This window comes from Phycodurus eques, chromosome 4 (assembly GCF_024500275.1).
Source record: "Phycodurus eques isolate BA_2022a chromosome 4, UOR_Pequ_1.1, whole genome shotgun sequence".
Lineage (NCBI taxonomy): Eukaryota > Metazoa > Chordata > Actinopteri > Syngnathiformes > Syngnathidae > Phycodurus > Phycodurus eques.
Window position 1 is genome coordinate 8,363,655 of NC_084528.1, and position 19,948 is coordinate 8,383,602.

The 19,948-nt window shown below is 41.7% G+C and overlaps 1 protein-coding gene across 1 annotated transcript in view; it reads right to left on the reverse strand.

Moving 5' to 3' along the window:
- Nucleotides 1-17,429: 17,429 nt before the first annotated feature.
- The window catches only part of emc2 (ER membrane protein complex subunit 2), a 46,405-nt gene continuing 43,886 nt past the window's right edge, over nucleotides 17,430-19,948 (reverse strand). Inside the window, exon 11 of the mRNA XM_061673848.1 lies at nucleotides 17,430-17,994. Coding sequence (XP_061529832.1) covers nucleotides 17,908-17,994 — 87 coding nt within the window. The 3' untranslated portion in view covers nucleotides 17,430-17,907. The remainder of the gene's footprint in view (nucleotides 17,995-19,948) is intronic.

Consider the following 19,948-nt stretch of genomic DNA (forward strand, 5'->3'; position numbering starts at 1 on the left):
TTGAATACACTACAAAGACAAGATATTTAATGTTCAAACTGATAAACTTGATTGTTTTCAGCAAATAATCATTAACTTAGAATTTTATGGCTGCAACACGTTCCAAAAAAGTTGGGACAGGGTCATGTTTACCATTGTGTTACATCACCTTTTCTTAACAACATTCAATAAACGTTTGGGAACTGAGGACACTAATTGTTGAAGCTTTGTAGGTGGAATTCTTTCCCATTCTTGCTTGATGTACAGCTTCAGCGGTTCAAGAGTCCAGGGTCTCCGTTGTCGTATTTTACGATTCATAATGCGCCACACATTTTCAATGGGAGACAGGTCTGGAATGCAGGCAGGCCAGTCTAGTACCCGCACTCTTTTACTACGAAGCCATGCTGTTGTAACACGTGCAGAATGTGGTTTGGCATTGTCTTACTGAAAAAGTAGGGGCGTCCTTGAAAAAGACGTTGCTTGGATGGCAGCGTATGTTTCTCCAAAACCTGTATGTACCTTTCAGCATTAATGGTGCCTTCACAGATGTGTAAGTTACCCATGCCATTGGCACCAACACAGCCCCATACCATCACAGATGCTGGCTTTTGAACTTTGCATCCATAACAGTCCAGATGGTTCTTTTCTTCTTTGGCTCGGAGGACACGACGTCCACAATTTCCAAAAACAATTTGAAATGTGGACACGTCAGACCACAGAACACTTTTCCACTTTGCATCAGTCCATCTTAGATTAGCTCGGGCCCAGAGAAGCCGGTGGCGTTTCTGGGTGTTGTTGATAAATGGTTTTGCTTTGCATAGTAGAGTTTCAAGTTGCACTTATGGATGTAGCGCCGAACTGTATTTACTGATATTTGTTTTATGAAGTGTTCCTGAGCCCATGTGGTGATATCTTTTACACATTGATGTCGTTTTTTGATGCAGTGCCACCTGAGGGATTGAAGGTCATGGGCATTCTGTGTCGTTTTTCGGCCTTGCCGCTTACATGCAGTGATTTCTCCAGATTCTCTGAACCTTTTGATGATATTATGGACCGTAGATGATGAAATCCCTAAATTCCTTGCAATTGTACATTGAGGAACATTGTCTTTTAAACTGTTCGACTAAGTTCTCACACATTTGTTCACAAAGAGGTGAACCTCGCCCCATCTTTGCTTGTGAATGACTGAGCAATTCAGGGAAGCTCCTTTTATGCCCAATCATGGCACCCACCTGTTCCCAATTATCCTGTTCACCTGCGCAATGTTCCAAACAGGTGTTTGATGAGGATTCCTCAACTTTCTCAGTCTTTTTTGCCACCTGTCCCAGCTTTTTTGGAACGTGTTGCAGCCATAACATTCTCAGTGAATGATTATTTGCTAAAAACAATCAAGTCTATCAGTTTGAACATTAAATATCTTGTCTTTGTAGTGTATTCAATTAAATATTGGTTGAACATTTTATTGATGTTTAACACAACGTCCCAACTTGATTGGAATTGGGGTTGTAAATATTGGACTGAATTTATGTCTCTTCCTGTCCAGAGGATCCTTTCCTAAAATGACGTCACTGGTGGTAAAGTAAAACTGTGCATGTAATGAAATTGAGTGTGTCATCAAGGGGTGTTATTTATTCGAACGACACAGAACTAAAGTGCCATTGATATATCTGACAGTTTGAATGATGGTGGTGTCTGTGGGATTGCGTCTGCTGGACGGAGCTGAGCTCATTAATCTCGGCTCACTCATGAGAGGAAAAAGGCAAGAAAATATCAGTCAGCTCATTTGACTCTGTACCAGTCAGTCCAACCCATTGCCCTCTCTTTCAGGGGTTTTGGCAATGAAGTGTATCAAACTCAGCTGTTTTAATGTCTGTCTGTCAAAGCCAATTTACAGAGCAATGCTCCACCAGATGGCACTTTCTTTGTCTCTTTTTTCTTTTTCTCTCTTTTTTTCAAATATATATTTTATATTCGCTACAAAGCAGCAATTTAGTTTAGACAAGTCATTTGTATAGCCCTTAATATCAAGAGAGTCTCAAAGGGCTTCACAGGCCCACAGTTAACAAAGATCGGCGATATCCCCTAATAAACCTACAACAGGGCAATGAAAAACTCAAAACCCCATTTGGGGGAAAAAGAAACCTTGCAAAAGGACCACAGATGGAGGGATCCCCTTTCCAGGAAAACTAGGCTGCAATGGATGCTGAGTAGACAACATTCATCACATAGTATACAATGTGAATGTACAATGTTAAAACAGCATAAGAGTCCATTTAATGAGCTGAAGCGTCACAGGTAAACCCCTCGGGGAAAATGGTCCTTCCTCAGAATTCTCCATAGCAATGCCTCCGGGGAAGTAGTCTACCTCAGATATTGCCCCGGTTGGTTGGTGCAGAATTCCATCGAGCAACAGCCTCAAATTCGATCATCGCCACCTAGCCCACTCTCCAAACAGGAGAGGGGAGAAGTGAGGAGGAGTGAGGAGAAGCTGCAGTAAAACAGGCCAAAATCCAGATGTGAGGGGGTAAGGCAAAGCAAGAGGCAATCTGCATACTAAGTGTGGTTTAACTAAATGTAAGAGTGTAAAAATAAATATTAAGTCGAGATTTAAACTTTTCTAAAGAGGTAGCGGCTCTAATTTCCACGGGAAGGGAATTTCAGAGCATTGGAGCCTGAATAGACAATGCTCTAGAACAGGGGTGTCAAACTCAAATTCACGGTGGGCCAAAACAGAAAAATTGGGACGTCGCTGGGCCAAACTCAATATTTAATAAAAAATCACTGCGATGTGCATGTTTCCCTTTTCTGCAGAAATGTAGCGTTAAAGTTTATCATATGACAACAAACTTACATTTTTCTTAAACACTGAATCTAGAATAAACAAACTTTAATATTATAAACACGAGAAATCAAATGTGTGACAAAAGACATCAGTGGTATTTGTTTTTTGTATTTAAATAGATAACATGAATTCTTCTCTCTATCTTCGATTTATCTATCTCCAACGACCTTACTTTTTTATGTAAATCCTTTTTCAAAGGCCAACAACAAAACAACCCAACAAAATAAGAATGTTCTTCAATACAAATCCAAACCTCAAACAATTAACAGTCCCTGCCTAGGAGTTGATAAAGGGCATTAAAAAAAACAATTCAATTATGTTATATTCTTTGCTACAGCCACGTTGCTCCTAACACGAAAAACAGGTCAGTCTTTTACTTTAGTGAACAGATAATCTGCCTCCCACCTGTCTTGGAAGTTAACTGTTTTCCATCTTTCATTTGGCCATTTTTTAGAAGGGGAAGTGTAAATTTGCTCGAGGAGACTGGTAGTATAGTTGCTAACCACTGCAACAGAAAGGGAAGGTGTTTTTGCCAGTCTAGACTGATGGGCCAACACACTAGCAAAACATTTTGCGATTTTTAATATTAGTGGTGCATGTGCTGTATATAGTGGCGGGCCAGCTCTAATACACATTTTATATGTTCTTGCGGGCCAAATAGAATTACATCGTGGGCCAAATTTAGCCCCCAGGCCTGAGTTTTTACATATATGCTCGAGAACCTGCGGACTTCTTTTTAACTCATGGAGTCACCAAAAGACGAGGATGTTGCAAGATGGTCAGTATGGGGCTAATATGATTAAATTTTCTCATCTTTGTCAAAAGTCTTGTTGGAGCATTTTGTACGAACTGCAGGCTTTTTCATACAGGACATGGGAAGACCAGAGAGCAGCACGTCACAATTGTCAAGGCGAGATGTAACAAATGCATGGTCTCTGTGCACTAGCAGATAGAATGGGCAGTATTTGATATTTGTAGCGATATTGTGGGGATGACAAAATGCAGTTCGAGTAACATTCTTGAGTGGAGTCAAATACAATACTTTTTGCTGAGTAACTTGGTAATGGTACGTTTATCTAAACTCAGAGTGGTGTCCTTGAACAAGCCTGTGTCTGGGAGGGCCAATAATCAACAGGGGGTTAAGAATCAAGAGTTAAGAAGGAAAAAGTTACAGAACATCCATTGTTTATTCTCAACGAGGCACGCTTCCAGATTGCAGGAATCACGGTTCTCAAGGTATTTATAGTTGGGTATTGCCGGCATAACAGTGAAAGCTAATGTCACATTTGTGAATGCTATCAGCATACTATCGAGAAGTCGAATCTCAGATTCAGGAGGACCAGTGTGGTTTTTGTCGTGGCAATGGAACAGTGGACCAGCTCTCCATCCTCGGGAGGGTCAAAGCCCCTGTACAACTACTGTCAGAGTTTGGTTCACATTGCCGGCAGTAAGTCGGATTTGACTCAAACAAGGCTGCCCTTTGTTCCCGATTCTGTTTATAACTTTTATGCACAGAATTTCTAGGTGCAGCCGAGGCCTATAGGGGGTCCGGTTTGGTGGCCTCAGTATTGTATCTCTGGTTTTTGGAGATGATGTGGTTCGGTTAGGAGCTGGAGCAGTTCGCAAGTGTGAAGCAGTTGGGCTGAAAATCCGCAACTCCAAATGTGAGACCACGGTCCTCAGTCAGAGAAGGGTGGAGTGCCCTCTCCAGGTCGGGGATGAGATCTTGCCCAAGTAGAAGAGTTCAAGTATCTTGGGGTCTTGTTCACGAGTGAGAGAAGAATGGAACGGGAGCTCGACAGGTGGACCGGTGCAGCATCTGCAGTGATGCAGACTTTGTATCGGTCCGTTGTGGTGAAGAAGGAGCTTAACCGAAAGGCGAAGCTCTCAATTTACTGGTCAATCTATGTTCCTACCCTCACCTACGGTTACTAGCTGTGGGTCGTGACCGAAAGAACAAGATCCCGGATACAAGCGGCCGATATGAGTTTCCTCCGAAAGATGTCCGGGCTCTCCGTTAGAGATAGGGTGAGAAGCTCAGAGTAGAGCCACTGCTCCTCCACATATGCCAGATGTGGTGGCTCGGGCATCTGATTATGATGCCTCCTGGACGCCTCCCTGTTGAGGTGTTCCAGGCAGGTCCCACCAGGAGGAGACCCCAGGGACGACCCAGGATACGCTGGAGAGATTCTGTCTCCCGGCTGGCCTCATTCAGAACCTGTATAATAAGAGCGAGTGAGATTGAGAGCAAATAAACTTTGACAAAAAAGGAACGTGGGGTGAAAGAAACAGTGTGGTTCACTGAATGAACATTGTGCAAGTTTCGCTTTATGGTTCATGTAGGGGCAAGGCAGGCATCTCAATTGGTTAACTGTACTGTATAGTTTTATACGGGGAAATGTAATTTACATGAGAACAAATGCATAGCTGATGAAACCAAAATGCTGAGTATTTGCTCATTTACATCCTGACTGAACATACACTGTGTTATGTATGGTTCTAATAACATTTGGATTTCAAGCGTACTCAGGAATGCATGATTGAAATTGCTTACCCAGGATTTTCACTGGAAGACTGGTTTCAATACTTTAATCAGAGACTCTATGTGGTTTACACAAAATACTTATAAGTTAAAAATGTAAGCTTTCAAACTCCAAGCAATATTTGAATGTAGCCTTATTTTAGTCCCCGGCCCCACCACCTCACATCTCTCCAGGAAGGCACAGGTTCGTTGCGCTTGCCTATCCGCCTCAGAACACACCTCGGTTGGCTGTGTGAGCACCTTGACGGGGTCGCTAGAATTGCCATGGAGAGGGACCGCTGCGTCTCACTTACCTGGGTCGGCCGGGAGTGTGCAATGTTACACGAAATGTTACCGGTTTGATGTATTCTTTGGAATGTACATTCATTCATTCATTTTCCGTACCGCTTATCCTCACTAAGGACACGGGCATGCTGGAGCCTATCCCAGCTATCTTCCGGCGAGAGGTGGGGTACATGCTTAACTGGTCGCCAGCCAATCACAGGGTACATACAAACAAACAACCATTCACACTCACAGTCAGACCTATGGGCAATTTAGAGTCTTCAATGAACCTTCCATGCATGTTTTTGGGATGTGGGAGGAAACCGGAGTACCCGGAGAAAACCCACGCAGGCACAGGGAGAACTCCACACAGGTAAGGCCGGATTTGAACCCGGGTCCTCAGAACTGTGAGGCAGATGTGCTAACCAGTCGCCCACCGTTCCCCTGGAATGTACAGTCAATTAAAAGTATAAATATATAAACTTACCTGACAACTCTGTGAGAATGGTAAAGTGACATTCGCAGTGGTTTTCCAAACTCAGCCATGCAGTTATCTCCACGTGCAGGACACACACAACTGTTATATATATCTATAACATATATATTTACCCTTGATTTGAAGTCGAGAGCTTTCCAATTCCTTCTTTTTACCTTTTGTTGATAAACAGGGTTAAACAAACCAGCCAAGGAACTACAACTCATTTTGCGTGGAGCTGCTGTGTCCCCCTGCAATGATCGTGAGCATGAGGTGCGCGTGAGCAAAAGATTGACAGACTATTTGGTCACGCCTCGTCACGACACTCTTTGACTGGCTATTCTTATACTACTGTGTCCAGTTGTAAAATAATAATTAAAATTAAATTAGAGGCATTAGATGGGGTCAGAGATGGGAGATTTTCATTTTAATAATATTCTACTGTCAGTTATTACAGACACTTTAAGTGTACAGTATGACAATATTTTTTTTTTTTTTTTTTAAACAAACATTTTTTAAAAATCTGCCAACTGACTCATTTATCAGTTTATATACTGTATGAGTTACTGTATGTTCCCATCACTTGTGAGGGGATGTTTAAAAATTGTTGCTAATCTTTCTTAACAGGGGAATAGTGAATGTTTTAATCACTTCAGATAATTTCAGAGAAGTATGGGTCATGGCTAGATGAAGGTGAAGACAATATTGAAAAGCTAGAAAACCAGTTTGCTGCTCACGACTCTGCGTCAGTCTAGCAGGGATTACACTCGCTAACCAATTACAAGTGACCATTCCCCTCAACCAGAAGACAATAAAGGACTGGCTGAGGACTTGAACACCGACTGCAGATTTGTATAGGACACTTTCACAGTGTTTTTATGTCCTAAAAGTATATTTTGTCACAATGACTGTCTGTTGTCGTACTAGAGTGGCTCCAACTACCGGAGACAAATTACTTGTGTGTTTTTGACATACTTGTCAAATAAAGATGATTCTGATTGTCCATGTCTTGCAGAAAGGTTTAATTCCTCCTCATCTATGTTATCATGTTAAATTACTCGTTATCATTGGTTACTTTAATATTCTCACCTGTAGTATTAAAGCTGGAGGGCAGAAGTGTTGGCAAGTAGCTAAAATGTCAGGGAGAAAGAGGCAATGAAACATAGCGTAACGTGAGACACACCCTGTATTTAGCCAACGGAACACATTTGCAGTCATGTGACCACAATCTTTTCAAGCCCCTCCCATTTCACCTTAGTCCTGAAGATGTTTTCTTCACAAAAATGTTTTTGGGATGCATTTTCTTGTTTTCAAATTAATGAACTGCTGTATCAACGCTAATTTATTGTGGTAGAAAGACTTTCATCACACATGTTGATGAATGATTAAGTTTTAAAGTGGATAAAGTAAGTGGGTCAGTTTAACTCAGGCTGGTTACATTACCCACTTGATTTCCCTGGCCTGTCTAGATTTACCTGCAACTTGGGGAAAAGTGAGACACAAGTTCACTTTTATAAAAAATAAATAAATAAATGAATAAATCTGAGATTTTCATTACCCTTTGTCCTGAATACATTCTGATCATTTCCATTATGAGGAAACATCCTGAATTAATGAGAAATGTGTACATTTTACTGCTTCCTCATCTTAGCTTGCTTATGATGGAGCATACAGTGGCTGAAATAAGTATTTAACACGCCACCATTTTTCTCACTAAATATACTTCCAAAGGTGCCATTGACCTGACAATTTCGTCAGATGTTGGCAACAACCCAAGTAATCCATACATACAAAGAAAGTAGAACAAATAAGATCACAGATTACACTGTGTGTAATAATGTAAAATGACACAGTGAAAAAGTATTGAACACGTCACCTGGTATTTATTTAATACTTTGTACAAAAGCCTTTGTTTGGAATGACAGCTTCAAGACGCCCCCTGTATGGAGAAACTAGTCGCATGCATGTGCTCTGGCACATTTGCCCATTCATCCTTCCTTCAATAACATGAAGTTTACCAGTACCATTTGTTGTAAGCAACCCCACACCATCTTGTTCCCACCTCCGAACTTCACTGTTTGTATGGTGTTTTTGGGGTGATGTGCAGTGCCGTTTCTCCTCCAAACGTGATGTGCATTATAGCATCCAAACAGTTCAATATTGCTCTCATCCAACCAGACTATATTCTCCCAGTATTTAACGGTCCAAATATTGTTCAGCAAACTTTAAACAAGCTTTGAGATGCTTTTTTTTTCCCAGTAATGGGGTCTTGTGTGGTGAACATGCATACAGGCCATGGCAGTGCAGTACATTACTCACTGTTTTCCTTGTGACAACAGTACCTGCTAATTCCAGGTCTTTTTTAAGCTCTCCACAGGTGGTCCTTGGCTCTTGGACAACTCTTCTGATTATCCTTTGCACTCCTCTGTCAGAAATCTTGTGAGGAGCACCTGCTTGAGGCAAATTTATGGTGGTATGATTGGCTTTCCGCTTATGTATTATGGCCCCAACCGTGCTCATTGGAACGTTCAGAAGCTTAGATATGAGCCTGTAACCAATTCCATTATTCTGTTTAGCAACAATTAGTTTGCAATGGTCTTGAGACAGCTCCCTGCTCTTATCCACCATGAGATGTGTCACACCTTGGCAATGAGACCCTTTTGTAGGCCATCAATTCGGACTGAACCAGCTGATATTCAGCTCGATTGCTGTGTGATTATTGATAGATTTTAGGGGTAGTCTTGGCTTTCCATGCCTTTATGCACCTCCCTTTCTTCATGTGTGCAATACTTTTTCCCCTGTGTCATTTCACATTTTTACACAACTTAATTTATGAGCTCATTTGTTCGACTTTCTTTGTATGTATGGATTACTTGGGTTGTTCCCAACATCTGGTGAAATGTTCATGTCAATGGCACCTTTGGAAGTATATTTAGTGAGAAAAATTATGATGTGTTAAATACTTATTTCAGCCGCTGAATGTAAAAATGTCTCACTTTACCCCAGTCTCCCCTACATTTGAGCAGAGGTTGCAGCAGTGGCACTTGAGTCAAACAGCTACAAGAAAGTCTGAATGTCATCGGGTCAAGGTTGACAAGGATGCTACAAGCCCTGAAGCAGGTCTGATGAGGACTTTCAGTTAACTTACACAGGCAGGGAAATGATAAAAGTTGGGACACCTTAATTATGCGCTCTACAGAATAGGATCGTTGCAACATGGTTTCTGAAGAGAGTAAACAAAGGAAACAGGGGGCTTGCAGAGGAAGACCATAGAGGTCAAGGGGGCTTGCTACATTGTGGGTGCTGTTTCAGTGTCATGGGTGAGCAAATGACAGAATGAAAATGACCATGGCAGAGTGTGCAACAATGAACTGAGGAGCAGATAAGTACTTCAAATTCCACTTACACACAGTACTTGGATGAATGGTCTTGGCTGCAGTCTACGTCTGATAGTGTGGTGTGTGGTTAATCAAAATCCTGAGAAGGAAGTGTTCACACACCAGTGAATATGCAATGTAAAAGAATCTTATTGCATTGTTTCCAGTTGCAATAAGATGATTGCATGGAAGTATGAAGGCGTAAATATATCAGTATATGAGATGTCGCCAAGAAAACCCCAAACCTTCTCTACGTCCTCATGGTCCCATAGTCAGTTGAATCCCTCTCAAGGTATAAAATATCCCTCTGTGGTTGCGATTAACATTCACCCAGGAAGCTCAATCAGTAGTCAATTCTAGTTTTTCCCTCCTTTTATAATTAGGGTCCAGGCAGTGTGGGATAAGGCCGAGCATTTTGGCTGAGAAGACCCTCGGAGATGGGAATTTGTGGTTTGCAAAGTCTTGGCTGCAGGGAAGAGCTGTATTTCAAAGCCAGCAACTTGCCTTTCTCAGATGTGAATCATGTCCTACACAGTGACAAAGTTCTCAGACAAGATGAGAACTCTGAGGAGCTCACATATGCATTACCAAGGATTCTGTCAGAAAGCCATGAGTTGAGAAGGCAGCGCAACAACTACAAAAGGGCTCACATTTCCACTTGCTAGCTTCTAGAAAAAGACCGCAGCCTTCTGGAGGCTCCTGGACAGCAGGCCAAGTAGTACAAGCTCCGCCTGAAGTCAGTTGCTTTAATTCCATAGTCTTTACATTGTTGAAACAGTCAAGCACCGAATGGCATGCACCCCCACCAAGCTCAAGCTGACACAAAGGCATGCCTGCATATTCTTTACACCCTCATAATAAACCTATAATCCCTACACGTAGTGGTTTGGTTACTCTTGATTTCAGTGAAAATGTGTTTCTTAATGTCAAATGGTTTGCATTCATATTCATTCAAAGATAGGTTAAATAATAAATAAGGTAACCAAACGAAACACCTTATATGAAATTTGATACTGTAGCACAATTTCAACCCTCACTCTAAATGCAATGCACAATAATGGCCATATTGTTGATCCTAATTATTTCTGTATTTTTATTATGCTTGTACTGGGTTACATTCAATGCAGTTTTATGTTCTCCCCATGTTCATGTGCGTTTCCTCCGGGTATCCCATTTGCTCCTACTTTTCAAAAACATGCATGATAGGTTATTTGAAGACTCTGAATTGTTCTTAGGTGTGAATGTGAGTGTGAACGGTTGTTTATTAACCGTTGTGTCCTGTGATTGACTGGTGACCAATCTAGGACCTGAAGTCAGCTAGGATAGGCTCCAGCACCCCCGCTACACAAATGAGTAAAAGCGGTATAGAAAATGAAAAGATTAATGCAGTTGCAAAATAGTCTTAATTACAATGTTCATACTGACCATAGTGTAACATGTACGTGCATTATTTGTCTCATGGTTTCCCAAACTCTTTCCCCTCAGACCCAAATATGCAAAATATATGAATATAATGATTCATAAGTAACACAACAAGCATGAATAAGCTATTGGCCATGAAAATGTGCACCTGCTTTACATTCAACATGGGCGTTTCCAGCCATATTTTGGGGGCCCTGAAGCACCCCTAAAAAGAAACCCAGCACCCCTAAAATTTGAGAGATGCCCCCCAATGTTTTTTTTTTTTTTTTTTGACTGTTCTTTTTAAATAACCTAGAAAAGTGTAACACCACATTAGCCTATTTGGTTGCAACCTAATAGTATAACAACAAAAGCAGACCCCCACCCACTGTCCTCCATTTCCATTGCCTCAAAAATCGTTTATGCCACCAATAGTACCTGGTTTAAACCAGCATATGTTGCACATTTATTAACTTCAATCACTTAATACCAACACATCATTACCAATCCTCCTCTTTTTTGTAGTTGTTTTTGCTGCATTTAATCGTAGGTCACTGTTTGTGGTGTTAAGTGGAAGTTAGCAGACTTTTTTTTCTATCTAGGAGATCATTCACATGGTCAGACAGTACCACTGTCCTGATTGAATTGGATTGAGAGAAGTTAGATGTGGTATCATGTACATGTGATATGAAAGCCACTAATGAGTAGCTCACCGACAGGCAAAGGCGTTTCGTGCCCATTTTTGGAGGTGCTGAAGCATCTCTAGAATGAATCCCAGCACCCCTGACATTCAGTAAAAGATCTTACAACATTTTACGTGGTGACCCAATCAAAAAATGACTCGTTTTGGATACTGACCCCAAGATTTGGAAATGCTGCTCTAATGAATTAATGATGGCACGATATGAAAACTCGAACTACTTAAGGTTTCACAAGCTATCCTTACAGTATGATAAATGAGAGTATCAAAATCCAAAGTGATTTATCCAGTAGTTACAGATGCGTTTTAAAACTAAATATTGTTTTTATGGACAAAGTTACCACTAAGCCTCTGAGATGAATCTTCTGCAAAATATAAACCTCTATACCATGATACACCAGTAGACAAATTCAGCAGGTTTATGGTACATCAGCAGATCACGTTTTTAAAGTATTAAACCACGTGACAATCTGGCGTTTGTAAGAGTGGATGCACAAGATAATCTTTATGTCACATGTATTAATCATGCTCATAAAAGCATGACCCTGACCATGCATCTTGTATATTGCCTTTACAAGATGGAGAGGGAAGAAGAATCTATCCCGGTTGATGCAGGCTCCAACTTAACTACTTGCCTGTCAGTCAAAGAGCGGCACTATTATTTCAAGCATAATACTGCGCTCTCTCAGCAACCAGGACTTGAAGTTTGTTTTTTTCCCTTCTGTTTGCAAGATTATTGTCAAGTAACATTGTGTGCACCTTTAGGTCACCATCGTCACCTTTGGTACTGTTAAAAGGACAGCTATTGAAAGTGTGCGCTTATTATCCTAGAGCTCATCAGGTAACCTGGTCAGCAAAGAGTGGCAGAGTACAAGCTTACCGTCTGCGGGGACAAATCTCTTTGGGAATCCAGGATTATAAGGAGCACTAACACTGAATCCCTTTCATACAATAAGATGAGCCATTGGTTTATGGTGCTTAACACATTCACTGCCATTGACAGCTTTAGAAGTCAAATATCCATGTTAACTGGGAAGGCTGGCAGTGAATGAGTTAAAAAGCTCGTTCTCCTTGACCTCCTCTAACCTTCGGTGGAGACAATAAAAGGATGCATTGGTTTATTCACACTCTACAATCTCCCACAGCAGGGGCAAACCTGATTTTCTTTACTCAAACAGAAAATTGTTTGGACAGAACACAGTAAAGCAAAAGAATGATGGCCCAGAGTTTATTGATAAATGATGAGGAACCCACTATTTTTGTTCAGAGCAGAAGACAAGCTGGCCGACGCAATCCATGGACTCCAAGGTTTAAAGCAAGACAGCAACAGCCCACTTCCAGGTGAAATCTGTACTATCACTAAATTCTCTCTTAAGTTTCACCTGCAATCATTAGTTCTCCATTCAGACTACAGATGGCACTATTGCCTCAGTATGTTTTTCGTGTCTCACTCATTGTGACCCAATCTGCAAATTCTCTGTGAAATAATATTTGACTAGGTCAGCACAGTGGACAATTGGTCAGCAAATTTGCTTCACATAACTTAGGTTCTGAGTTTAAATTAGGCTTCAGTCTGTGCGGAATTTCCATCTTCTCCCTGTGCTTGAGTGAGTTTTCTCTGGATAGTTCGGCTTCCTCCCACATTCCAGAAACATACACGCATTGTTTGTTGAAGAATCTAAATTGTTCTTCAGTTTGAATGTGAATGGTTGTCTTTATGTGCCCTGCAATTGTCTGGTGAACAGTCTAGGCTGTACCCGGCCTCTCGCCCTGAGTCAGCTGGGTCAGGCTCCAATCAGGTGCCATCAGTGATAATAAACTGTATAGAAAATGGATGGCTTAAAATAGTATATGTTCAAACATGCCAAAGACCTAATAGCAATGAAGCCTGACAAAATGTATAGATCCGCATTACACCAGAACTTGTATTGGTAAAGCAAAGCAAAGCAAAGCAAAGCAAATTTATTTACCGTATTTTCACGACCATAGGGCTCACTTAAAAGTCTTACATTTTCTCCAAAATGGACGGGGCGGGGCGCCTTATAATGCAGCGCGCCTTATGTCTGCACCGAGTTCGCAACAATTTATTTTTTATTTTATTTTTTTTAGGATTTCTTGCCGACATGCTGCTTACGTAAAGGAAAAGCGGACGTGGCTGAGGACAGGGGAACGACACTAAAGCCACGCCCCCAGTAGGAATATAGCACTGTTTTTTTTTTTTTTTTTTTTTACCGCTTTAATGACTCAGAGCATTTCCGGGGTGTGCATTGTGCAAAACAACATCGGTTTGGCTAAGGACCCCCGAGCAGCCGCGAGAGAATTCAAGATCAACGAATCCATGGTTCGCAAGTGGAGGAAGCAGGAAAACGAGCTTCGCCAAGTCAAGAAGACGAAGCTGAGTTTTCGCAGAAAAAAAAAGAAAACGCGGAAACAAGGCGAGGTGGCCCGAGTTGGAAGACCAACTGGAGCAATGGATTAATGAGCAAAGAATAACTCTGGGCTTGCCATCATTCCGGGAGGCTTGACGAACCGCTGGACATCGGTGTAAACAGGGCGTTCAAAGTGAAGTTGCGAGCAGCGTGGAAGCGATGGATGACATATGGCGAACACAGCGTTACTAAGACTAGCAGGCAGCGCCGGGCGAGTTACACCACAATTTGTGAATGGATTGTGGATGCTGGGCTAACGTGTCTGCTTGCACTGTTGTTCGAGACTCGAACCTGCCGTGTTTGATGGAGAACTTGCCCAGCTGTGCATTTCGGGTACAGAACATGAGGACTTTGATGGATTTGTGGATGAGGATTGATCAGCAAATAATGTGAGTACATTGTTAAATACTTCAATAAAGTACAACCAAACTCAGTTTTGCTCCCACTGCCTTTTTAAAAACTTTGTTTTAGCATGCATGCATGCTACCGTATGTTTTAAGCTAGCGTATGTTTTACCATGCCTGCGCCCAATAATACGGTACGCCTTATGTATGTGTTAAATACAGAAATAGACCCCATAGCTGAGAATGCGCCTTTTAATACGGTGCGCCCTCTGGTCGTGAAAATACGGTATATAGCGCATTTCATACAAAAGGTAACTCAATGTGCTTTACATGATTAAAAGCATTTAAAAACAAAGGAAAAAAAGCAGCTTATAAACATTTAAAACAAAGAGGGGAACAAAATAAAATAAAGTAAAAATACAATTAAAACAGTGTAAGAAACATCATTTTAAAGTGGAAATGCTCTCGAAAGCATGGGGGGGGGGGAAGAAGAGTTTTTAACCTGGACTTAAAAACATGCACACTTGGGGCTGACGTCACTTCTGTTGGAAACTTATTCCATTTGTGTGCAGCATAATAGCTAAAGGCTGCTTCACCATGTTTGCGTTGGACTCTGAGCTCCACTATTTGACCTGAGTCTGCCGATCTCAGAGCCCTACTGGGTTTATATTCCATTAGCATTTCATTCATCTATTCAGGGCCGAAAACAGTTTAGTGATTTATAGACCAGTAGCAGAACTTTAAAATATATTCTAAAGCTGACTGTCATTATGTCATGATTTATTACCCAGTGACCTGATATTGAAAAGAGGTAGTCTCGCGGAGATAACTGGAGACAATGGTTTGATAGATTCATATTTTATCCTCACTAAGTTTGTAGTTCTACTTTTTTTGTGCCATATTTCCTTGACCAACTTTCTGTCCCTTTTAATTACAGGGATCAAAAATGCCTGATCTCCATAGGGGTCTGACTTACTCTGGAAAAGACCCCACAGATAGTCAGATTCGCAGATAAGGTTCTTCATGGGTGGAGGAGGGTCCCTTTGCATCTTAGTGGACGGTGGTTTCAGGAGAGGGGGGATGGGAGGAAGATCTTGGCGTGGTGTGCCTTGGATTCCAATATTGACAATAGTCTTCATCCTGTCCGTCACACCTAGGAGAGAATTTAGGCTAGTAGAGAGTGAGATTTGCGTTGGGCTTTGCTCCAATGTGGCAGGGAGGGGTGTGGGCGATTCAACGTCCTGGCTCATCTCATTTGTCATTCACTCCTCCGATTGTTTAGATGACCCTGATGAATCAGTCTGCGCCTCGTGTCGCCTTATCTCATGTTCCTCCGATTGTTTGGGAAAAACTGCATCTTTTTGTCCACCAGCCTTGTCACCAAGGCCAGCGTTTTCTTTTTGGGCCGCTGAATGACGTACACAGTAAAATATGTTGGCAGCCAATAACTTAACCCCATGTCTATTTAGACAGAAACTGTCTGCCTTGTAAAGACGTCTGCGCTCCCCAAAAAATGTCAATGAAACTCACGGTTAAGTGCTGTACACACTTCTTTGAGCCACCTATTTAATTGACTGAGCCTAGAGGAACATCTCCAAATCATACAAATGGGAGAGGCCCACTAATAAAAACCTCAGCATCCAAACATTGCACTTTTGTTAGGAGATCAATGAAATGCTTCAGTACCTCTGATTACTGAAGATCCAGGGCCCCTGTGTGTATGATGACAGATTTCACAGTCGGGTGCTGATTAGTGCTCTCCAGGACTTTTTTTAAGAGATCTCAGACACAATGTCATTGGCAAAACACAGTACTTTGGTGTTCTTCTCACTGCAAAAACGTTCACATCCTTGACAGCTCCATCACCAACTATTGTTTGGGGAGCCATTTTTTTCTTGTATGATTTAGTTTCATACCTTTCAGGGGTGGTGGGGATGAGCATTCGTGGCCAGGGTCTTGTAAAAGTGGCTCAAATCTATTTGTAAGTCTGTTGTCAATGTTTTGCATTGACTCACGTCTTTTTCTTGCCCTTCGCTGGAGCGACCCTCCACGGCCGCTCACTCGCGTTGAAGCAACCCGCAATGCAGGCCAGCCGGATTCCTCAGTAATCTGCTGGTGTTGTGTCCTCCCCTTTTAGATGCTGTCCCATATCTTTGGGCTTTGCTCCCAGTATATTCCATGGAGAATTGCTGGATGGTCCACAGTCCACATCAGTCTTCTTTGTTGAGATAAGTGGCTGTCTGTCAGCAGACTTCTGCTCACCATTTTGAGACGTCGGTAGAGAGGTTTCATTCCCCGATTACCCATTTACATCCACATACACTACAAAATGGTGGAATTTCGTTTCCAGGATTGAAATCCTCTGCAGCAGTCCGTGATAGTCCTCAGTGGAAAAGGAGGCATCTTGATTGCTGGTCTTGTTGCTAATAGCAGGCTTGTGCTAATTACCAGGCCATGCTCAAGTAATGGTGAGAGGGTATCGGAAAATATTGGAATATAGCAACAACTGACTATTTGCAAAAAAAAGACAGTCCCACAGGTTTGAAAATATCCAGGAGTCGCTGCTTGTAATTTTTTTTTTTTATCGAAGAAAAACAAGCTTATCAGCCAGAAAAAATTTAAACAGAAGCGAAGCAAGCAGAGCGAACAAAAAAAGCGTCTGCACTGTACGAGAGAGAGTAAAAGTGACAAGAATTAAGATCTTATAGTTCCATTTTTATAGACGACTGTGTGTAAAATGCTGCACCTAAAAACATTGTGAATGTTCCCAGAATGTTTTTGTTCTGCTTTCCAATTCACTGCAGACTGTTCTCTGCAGTATTCCAAATAAAATGACAGAGACATTATTCAGTGTGTTGAAGTTGATGCAGCTGCTGCTTCGGACAATTGAAAGGAATAATTTTGGAATAATCTAATCACACAATGTTCCCAATCCCGCTCCAGGATAGGTTAAATTAGGTATTAGGTATAATATTATATTAGGTATAATTAGGTATCAATAACCCTCACCCTTGTAAAATATTTTAATAAAATGAATTGTACCAAAACCCACAATAACTAAAACATCCAAAGAAAATTTTATCAGTTTTAACTTTTATTGAGACATTTTGCTTGATTTCGCGAAAAGGCAAATTTTCTTAGATATCAATCAGTGCAGACAGGTCTTTACACTGTCTCGATTAATAGCATCTACTGTACATCTTACCCCCTTTCTTGTGTACATTGTTGCAGCCTTTTAGCTAAGGACAACTGAATGTTAACTATATTAAAGCAAGTTAGACGACTTGGAAATGGTGCCACAGTATACCAGATGGGAGGACAAATGAAAGGATTCATTTCAATTCAGGATTCAAAGGTTCATTTGAAAGGAAGCAACACTCTGCCATTGTCCATATCAATGTCAGCCAATTACCAGACTCAAATTTGAAAGGGCACAAAACAAAACAAACCTATGTTAGATTAAGTTTCACTTCACGCCATAGGGCTATTTGAGCTGCCATATGGCTCCAAGAGTGTGTGGTCATCAACAGGAAGAAGGTCTTGGCGGAGGATGTCTACGACATGGTTATCTGCATCGATTCCAACATCTCTTCCACTGCCTTTACAGAGCACTTGTTCTCCTTGGACCCACGACCAGCCATCTGCATATGTCAGAAGAAGGAGAAAAGCAGAGAAAGAGGATATCCGTTCAAGTCTCTCTAGAAGTGAAAAGAACCAAGGGCCTACACCTGATTATGACCATGAGCACAACCACGGATGCACGCACAAATATCTTAACACAACAGATACATCCCTGTTTTACTTTTAACGATATGTCCCCATTTTACTTTTTACATTTTGAAACGCAATCATGTAAAATGATACAAATACTCTGATCAGAAACTGTTGCATAAATGTCACTTTATTTTTGTTCTGCGTGTGAGCTCCCAGGCAGGATGAGTCCTCTTCCGAGGCCTCCAGTATTAGAACACAATTTATTTCTGCGCTCACTGCGAAGGGCTTTACAGGAAATGCTGCGGATTATAATCCAAAACACATACATAATCACTCATCCATAGACATACTGTACATGAGCACACTTTTTTCAACCCAATTAAACTTGTCCTGTTGACTGGGGCATATCCTCAAAGAATCGCAAACGATTCAGTCAACATTCTTAACCTTAGGCCATCCGTAACCCAGGGACAGAGCAAAAGGGTCAGGCCAATTAAATGAAGTTTCCTCACCATTTGAAGGTTGCAATGCGATGAATGTTCCATTTGATGCATTTTTTGCTCATTTTCTATCCTTTGGGACCCAAAAAGCAATTAATGACATTATCAGCTCACATGCTAAATTAACATTGTTAACTTTCAAACTAGTGTTTTGGCATAGCCATTACTTTTCAACCACAGGCACATGCTTATGTATATACAGTCCTCTCCAAAAGTATTGGAATGTCAAGGTTAATTCTTGACCTTCAGAACTGTGAGATGTGCTAACCAGTCGGCAACCATTCGACGACTGTGTGTCTGTATATATACACTCACGCACACACAAAATATAAAATTATACTGTGCATTATTTGTTTATATATTTAATTCAAGGACAGGCCCCTTGGGATGCGGCATCTTATTTTCAAGGGGGTCCTTTAAAAGATACATATAACTAATATACAACATATTAATGAAAGGTCAATCAAAATCCCTCAAGATGGCGGCGCGTGCAGCGTCTCTACTTCCTGCACGAGCTGAGAAGAACCAGAGCCCCGACCCCCATCATGTGCTCGTCATACAGAGGGACCATAGAGAGCATCCTGACCAACTGCATCACTGTGTGGTACGGAGACTGCACCGCATCCTGCCGCAAGACTCTCCACCGCATAGTGAGGGGTACTGAGAAGATCATCGGAACCCCTCCCTGCAGGACATTTACAGAACCCGCCTCACCCGCAAAGCCCTCCGCATAGCGGGGGATGCCACCAATCCATCATACAGTCTCTTCAGTCTGCTGCCATCAGGGAGGAGACTGCGGAGTCTGCAGGCCAGGACTAGCCGACTCAAAGACAGTTTTATTTATCAGGCTGTCAGGAATCTGAACTCTCTGCCCGCTCCGCCCCCTCTACCTCTTCTGTCCTCTGCCCACCAGAACTCTGAACTCTTGACGCCCCACAAACACACACATCAATACACACAGACACACACACACACCAGACTCAGGGTCGCACCAGCCACTTTCGCAGCATTGCGGTTTTGTCATCGAATTTATGTCTTACTTGCCTTGGTTCGATGACCTCGACTATGTTGCATACGTCACCTGATCTTTGATATTTGCACATTCAATAAATAATTATTATACTGTATACAGGAAGTCCTCGATTTACGAACGAGTTCCGTCCCTACGCTGGCGACGTAACACGATTTTCCGCATAAGTCGCATATTGAAGAATTGACAATAAAAGCACCTTAAAAATCCTAATACAAATACTAATTCACACACACACACACGAACACACACACGCTACGCCCTGAAGCTGAGCCTCCCACCAACCAGCCAATATTTAATAATATGCATGTACATATACTCTACATATATATAGTATATGTATATGTATTA